Genomic DNA, 7,870 nt, shown 5'->3' with positions numbered 1-7,870 from the left:
GTATACACACAGTAACACCCTCGAGTTAGGCCAGTCAGTGAGTACGTTTACATGCACAATAATAATAAGATATTTAAATTGATTATGGGTTTTTGTCTGAACAGTGAAAACCATAGAAGAAGCACTCGGTCATGGTCTGCGCAAAACCTGCGCAGCAAAGACGCTCATAAACGAACATTAACGTATTGCTGCTCGGCTACAATTGTTTCTTGTTGCTAGACTACTGATGCCACAGAGATAGCCCGAGAAACAACATCAGAGGAATTATTATAGAAGGCAAACCGCCGCAAATGATATTTCCATTTCTGCATCGTTTATTCCAAGCAACGGTGTAATACGAGAGATTGTAGGTGTCTGCTGTGCTCGTACGAAATCTAAAATAATCGCATGGGGTAGGTTATAGCTGCTAGGCTACAGTTGCTTTCGTATCGTTTTGAGGACAGGCATTTGATTATGTTTTGATCTCAAAGTAAGAGGTGTTTAAAAAAATATATATTCCTACCAAATGCTTGTTTTTCCCGCAGCTATAGCTAAGGCAAACGTGTCAACATAGCGAAATGAAGCATCGAAAAATGACAAGAACACGCAAGGAGAGGTTCTACAACTGTCCAATTCCTCCAAAGAGAGATTAGTTTATCATTTTATCTGTATCCAACTTCAACGATGCCTCTCGTGGCCAGCGATATCCCGACGGACGAAGACCTAGAAGATCTGGTGCGTCAACAACAGCGATGCTCAACTTGTACACGGCCAATGTGTTATTTATAACGCCAACACTGTTTTAGTTAGCTGCTGTAGTACTATTTCTGTAGATTGGATACTGTTTTAGTTAGCCTCTGTAATACTACTTCTGTAGATTGGATACTGTTTTAGTTAGCTGCTGTAGTACTATTTCTGTAGATTGGATACTGTTTTAGTTAGCCTCTGTAATACTACTTCTGTAGATTGGATACTGTTTTAGTTAGCTGCTGTAGTACTATTTCTGTAGATTGGATACTGTTTTAGTTAGCCTCTGTAATACTACTTCTGTAGATTATATACTGTTTTAGTTAGCCTCTGTAGTACTACTTCTGTAGATTGGATACTGTTTTAGTTAGCCTCTGTAGTACTACTTCTGTAGATTGGATACTGTTTTAGTTAGCTACTGTAATACTACTTCTGTAGATTGGATACTATTTTAGTTTAGCCTCTGTAATACTACTTCTGTAGATTGGATACTGTTTTAGTTAGCCTCTGTAATACTACTTCTGTAGATTGGATACTGTTTTAGTTAGCCTCTGTAATACTACTTCTGTAGATTGGATACTGTTTTAGTTAGTCTCTGTAATACTACTTCTGTAGATTGGATACTGTTTTAGTTAGCCTCTGTAATACTACTTCTGTAGATTGGATACTGTTTTAGTTAGTCTCTGTAATACTACTTCTGTAGATTGGATACTGTTTTAGTTAGCCTATGTAATACTACTTCTGTAGATTGGATACTGTTTTAGTTAGTCTCTGTAATACTACTTCTGTAGATTGGATACTGTTTTAGTTAGCCTATGTAATACTACTTCTGTAGATTGGATACTGTTTTGGTTAGCCTCTGTAATACTACTTCTGTAGATTGGATACTGTTTAAGTTAGCCTCTGTAATACTACTTCTGTAGATTGGATACTGTTTTGGTTAGCCTATGTAATACTACTTCTGTAGATTGGATACTGTTTTAGTTAGCCTCTGTAATACTACTTCTGTAGATTGGATACTGTTTTGCGACATCACCGTAACAGCAGTTATTGTAGTTACTCTATTAGTCTACCATAAGTTGTATAGATAGACTTACTAACTAATTATCCTCTCCTTGTCTCCAAGGTCGAGGATGGACTTTCTCTTGCTACCTGCATATCAGACTCTGGAAAGGTGAGATGACTTTCTGTCCACTCCTGTGTGTGTGTGTGTGTGTGTGTGTGTGTGTGTGTGTGTGTGTGTGTGTGTGTGTGTGTGTGTGTGTGTGTGTGGTGTGTTTGTGAGTTCTCCTAACTCTGGTTTGTGTCTCAACAGAAAGCCAGGAAAAAGAAGCTGTCTGGTAAACCTCCCCCTTCTCCCAGTAAGACCAGCTATCATCTACAATACATCTGACTTTGAGAATCAAATTCATCTCCATTGCTTTTACCACCCTAACTTTGTTGTCTGTCTGTCTGTCTGTCCGTGTGTGTGTGTGTGTGTGTGCGCAGGGTCTCCGTATCTCTCCAGTATGGATGTGAACCCGAGGAGATCAGCGGTGTCAGCCTGGAGGCCCCTGAGAGGAACTCTGGGGGAGAGGGGGGAGGCCCTAGGGGGGAGAGGTGACACTCTGTTGGAGAGGGGTGAGACAGCTCGGACCCCCAGAGAGAGCTGTCTGGCTTCGCTAAGCAACGGGCACGGTGGGTCCCATGGAAATTTAAACAGAACTTTATCACCGTAGAAACCAGCTCTTTACTAACATACCAATGTGGCTGTACTACAGAGAGACAACTCTATTCCTAAACCTCCATAGAAACCAGAGACAACTCTATTCCTAAACCTCCATAGAAACCAGAGAGACAACTCTATTCCTAAACCTCCATAGAAACCAGAGAGACAACTCTATTCCTAAACCTCCATAGAAACCAGACAACTCTATTCCTAAACTTCCATAGAAACCAGAGACAACTCTATTCCTAAACCTCCATAGAAACCAGAGAGACAACTCTATTCCTAAACCTCCATAGAAACCAGAGAGACAACTCTATTCCTAAACCTCCATAGAAACCAGAGAGACAACTCTATTCCTAAACCTCCATAGAAACCAGAGAGACAACTCTATTCCTAAACCTCCATAGAAACCAGAGAGACAACTCTATTCCTAAACCTCCATAGAAACCAGAGAGACAACTCTATTCCTAAACCTCCATAGAAACCAGAGACAACTCTATTCCTAAACCTCCATAGAAACCAGAGAGACAACTCTATTCCTAAACCTCCATAGAAACCAGAGAGACAACTCTATTCCTAAACCTCCATAGAAACCAGAGAGACAACTCTATTCCTAAACCTCCATAGAAACCAGAGACAACTCTATTCCTAAACCTCCATAGAAACCAGAGACAACTCTATTCCTAAACCTCCATAGAAACCAGAGAGACAACTCTGTTCCTCAACCTCCATAGAAACCAGAGAGACAACTCTATTCCTAAACTTCCATAGAAACCAGAGAGACAACTCTATTCCTAAACCTCCATAGAAACCAGAGACAACTCTATTCCTAAACCTCCATAGAAACCAGAGACAACTCTATTCCTAAATCTCCATAGAAACCAGAGAGCCAACTCTATTCCTAAACCTCCATAGAAACCAGAGACAACTCTATTCCTAAACCTCCATAGAAACCAGAGACAACTCTATTCCTAAACCTCCATAGAAACCAGAGAGACAACTCTATTCCTAAACCTCCATAGAAACCAGAGACAACTCTATTCCTAAACCTCCATAGAAACCAGAGAGACAACTCTATTCCTAAACCTCCATAGAAACCAGAGAGACAACTCTATTCCTAAACCTCCGTAGAAACCAGAGAGACAACTCTATTCCTAAACCTCCGTAGAAACCAGAGAGACAACTCTATTCCTAAACCTCCGTAGAAACCAGAGACAACTCTATTCCTAAACCTCCGTAGAAACCAGAGAGACAACTCTATTCCTAAACCTCCATAGAAACCAGAGACAACTCTATTCCTAAACCTCCATAGAAACCAGAGAGACAACTCTATTCCTAAACCTCCATAGAAACCAGAGAGACAACTCTGTTCCTCAACCTCCATAGAAACCAGAGAGACAACTCTATTCCTAAACCTCCATAGAAACCAGAGAGACAACTCTGTTCCTCAACCTCCATAGAAACCAGAGAGACAACTCTATTCCTAAACCTCCATAGAAACCAGAGAGACAACTCTATTCCTAAACTTCCATAGAAACCAGAGAGACAACTCTATTCCTAAACCTCCATAGAAACCAGAGACAACTCTATTCCTAAACCTCCATAGAAACCAGAGACAACTCTATTCCTAAACCTCCATAGAAACCAGAGAGACAACTCTGTTCCTCAACCTCCATAGAAACCAGAGAGACAACTCTATTCCTAAACTTCCATAGAAACCAGAGAGACAACTCTATTCCTAAACCTCCATAGAAACCAGAGACAACTCTATTCCTAAACCTCCATAGAAACCAGAGACAACTCTATTCCTAAACCTCCATAGAAACCAGAGAGACAACTCTATTCCTAAACCTCCATAGAAACCAGAGACAACTCTATTCCTAAACCTCCATAGAAACCAGAGAGACAACTCTATTCCTAAACCTCCGTAGAAACCAGAGAGACAACTCTATTCCTAAACCTCCGTAGAAACCAGAGAGACAACTCTATTCCTAAACCTCCATAGAAACCAGAGAGACAACTCTATTCCTAAACCTCCATAGAAACCAGAGACAACTCTATTCCTAAACCTCCATAGAAACCAGAGAGACAACTCTATTCCTAAACCTCCATAGAAACCAGAGAGACAACTCTATTCCTAAACCTCCATAGAAACCAGAGAGACAACTCTATTCCTAAACCTCCATAGAAACCAGAGAGACAACTCTATTCCTAAACCTCCATAGAAACCAGAGAGACAACTCTATTCATAAACCTCCATAGAAACTAGAGACAACTCTATTCCTAAACCTCCATAGAAACCAGAGAGACAACTCTATTCCTAAACCTCCATAGAAACCAGAGAGACAACTCTATTCCTAAACCTCCGTAGAAACCAGACAACTCTATTCCTAAACCTCCATAGAAACCAGAGACAACTCTATTCCTAAACCTCCATAGAAACCAGAGAGACAACTCTATTCCTAAACCTCCATAGAAACCAGAGAGACAACTCTATTCCTAAACCTCCGTAGAAACCAGACAACTCTATTCCTAAACCTCCATAGAAACCAGAGACAACTCTATTCCTAAACCTCCATAGAAACCAGAGACAACTCTATTCCTAAACCTCCATAGAAACCAGAGAGACAACTCTATTCCTAAACCTCCATAGAAACCAGAGAGACAACTCTATTCCTAAACCTCCGTAGAAACCAGACAACTCTATTCCTAAACCTCCGTAGAAACCAGAGAGACAACTCTATTCCTAAACCTCCATAGAAACCAGAGAGACAACTCTATTCCTAACCTCCATAGGGACATACACACACAGTTATTCAGCTAGTGTGGTATCTTGTTGCATGTTATTCCAGCTGACAGCTTGTAGGGTTTTGTTGACCCTAGTGATATGTTTTGCTCAGAGGGGAACCATGTCTTTCACAACATTATTCATTATATGTCTACCATTGTATTAAAAATATGTTATTCTCTCTCTCTCTCTTTCTCTCTCTCTCTCTCTCTAGGTCTGTCCCAGTCTCTGAGAGTTGACTTTGACACAACACACACCTCAACCTGTCTCTCTTTTCTCTCTCTCTAGGCCTGTCTCAGTCTCTGAGAGTTGACTTTGACACAACACCTCAGCCTGTCTCTCCTCTCTCTCTCCTCTCTCTCTCTCTAGGTCTGTCCCAGTCTCTGAGAGTTGACTTTGACACAACACACACCTCAGCCTGTCTCTCCTCTTCTCCCTGTACTCCAGAGTATCTCCAACAGGCTCTGGGCATTAAGAAACCCAAACACCTGCACTCCTCACCCAATGGTGTGTGCGTGTGTGTGTGAGTGTGTGTGTGTGTGTGCTATTCTACAGTGTAACAGTTATTCTACAGTGTAACAGTTATTCTAGTGTGTAACAGTTATTCTACAATGTAACAGTTATTCTACAGTGTTTAACAGTTATTCTACAGTGTAACAGTTATTCTACAGTGTGTAACAGTTATTCTACAGTGTAACAGTTATTCTACAGTGTGTAACAGTTATTCTACAGTGTGTAACAGTTATTCTACAGTGTTTAACAGTTATTCTAGTGTGTGTAACAGTTATTCTACAGTGTGTAACAGTTATTCTACAGTGTGTAACAGTTATTCTACAGTGTAACAGTTATTCTACAGTGTGTAACAGTTATTCTACAGTGTTTAACAGTTATTCTAGTGTGTGTAACAGTTATTCTACAGTGTAACAGTTATTCTACAGTGTGTAACAGTTATTCTACAGTGTTTAACAGTTATTCTAGTGTGTGTAACAGTTATTCTACAGTGTGTAACAGTTATTCTACAGTGTGTAACAGTTATTCTACAGTGTGTAACAGTTATTCTACAGTGTAACAGTTATTCTACAGTGTAACAGTTATTCTACAGTGTGTAACAGTTATTCTACAGTGTAACAGTTATTCTACAGTGTAACAGTTATTCTACAGTGTAACAGTTATTCTACAATGTAACAGTTATTCTACAATGTAACAGTTATTCTACAATGTAACAGTTATTCTACAATGTAACAGTTATTCTACAGTGTGTAACAGTTATTCTACAGTGTAACAGTTATTCTACAGTGTGTAACAGTTATTCTACAGTGTAACAGTTATTCTACAATGTAACAGTTATTTTACGGTGTAACAGTTATTTTACGGTGTAACAGTTATTCTACAGTGTAACAGTTATTCTACAATGTAACAGTTATTTTACAATGTAACAGTTATTTTACGGTGTAACAGTTATTCTACAATGTAACAGTTATTTTACGGTGTAACAGTTATTTTACGGTGTAACAGTTATTCTACAGTGTGTAACAGTTATTCTACAGTTATTCTACAGTGTAACAGTTATTCTACAATGTAACAGTTATTCTACAATGTAACAGTTATTCTACAATGTAACAGTTATTCTACAATGTAACAGTTATTCTACAGTGTGTAACAGTTATTCTACAGTGTAACAGTTATTCTACAATGTAACAGTTTTTTTACGGTGTAACAGGTATTCTACAGTGTGTAACAGTTATTCTACAATGTAACAGTTATTCTACAGTGTGTAACAGTTATTCTACAGTGTGTAACAGTTATTCTACAGTGTGTAACAGTTATTCTACAATGTAACAGTTATTCTACAGTGTGTAACAGTTATTCTACAGTGTAACAGTTATTCTACAGTGTAACAGTCATTCTACAGTGTGTAACAGTTATTCTACAGTGTAACAGTTATTCTACAGTGTAACAGTTATTCTACAGTGTGTAACATTTATTCTACAGTGTGTAACAGTTATTCTACAGTGTGTAACAGTTATTCTACAGTGTGTAACAGTTATTCTACAGTGTGTAACAGTTATTCTACAGTGTGTAACAGTTATTCTACAGTGTGTAACAATTATTCTACAGTTATTCTACAATGTAACAGTTATTATACAGTTATTCTACAGTGTTAAATTTATTCTACAGTGTGTAACATTTATTCTACAGTGTGTAACAGTTATTCTACAGTGTGTAACAGTTATTCTACAGTGTGTAACAGTTATTCTACAGTGTGTAACAGTTGTTCTACAGTGTGTAACAGTTATTCTACAGTGTGTAACAATTATTCTACAGTGTGTAACAGTTATTCTACAGTGTAACAGTTATTCTACAGTGTGTAACAGTTATTCTACAGTGTGTAACAGTTATTCTACAGTTTGCAACAGTTATTCTACAGTTTGCAACAGTTATTCTACAGTGTGTAACAGTTATTCTACAGTGTGTAACAGTTATTCTACAGTGTGTAACAGTTATTCTACAGTGTAACAGTTATTCTACAGTGTAACAGTTATTCTACAGTGTAACAGTTATTCTACAGTGTGTAACAGTTATTCTACAGTGTAACAGTTATTCTACAGTGTAACAGTTATTCTACAGTGTTTAACAGTTATTCTACA

General features: G+C 38.5%; 1 protein-coding gene across 1 annotated transcript in view; it reads left to right on the top strand.

Moving 5' to 3' along the window:
• The first annotated feature begins 585 nt into the window (after positions 1 to 585).
• LOC129846583 (IQ domain-containing protein E-like) overlaps positions 586 to 7,870 on the top strand; it is a 35,180-nt gene continuing 27,895 nt past the window's right edge. Inside the window, exons 1-4 of the mRNA XM_055914528.1 lie at positions 586 to 714; positions 1,853 to 1,900; positions 2,042 to 2,087; positions 2,215 to 2,403. Of these exons, the coding sequence (XP_055770503.1) occupies positions 664 to 714; positions 1,853 to 1,900; positions 2,042 to 2,087; positions 2,215 to 2,403 (334 nt within the window). The 5' untranslated portion in view covers positions 586 to 663. The remainder of the gene's footprint in view (positions 715 to 1,852; positions 1,901 to 2,041; positions 2,088 to 2,214; positions 2,404 to 7,870) is intronic.

This window comes from Salvelinus fontinalis, unplaced genomic scaffold (genome assembly GCF_029448725.1).
Source record: "Salvelinus fontinalis isolate EN_2023a unplaced genomic scaffold, ASM2944872v1 scaffold_0591, whole genome shotgun sequence".
NCBI classification, from domain to species: Eukaryota; Metazoa; Chordata; class Actinopteri; order Salmoniformes; family Salmonidae; genus Salvelinus; species Salvelinus fontinalis.
This window is presented reverse-complemented; position numbering and strand designations above follow the sequence as displayed.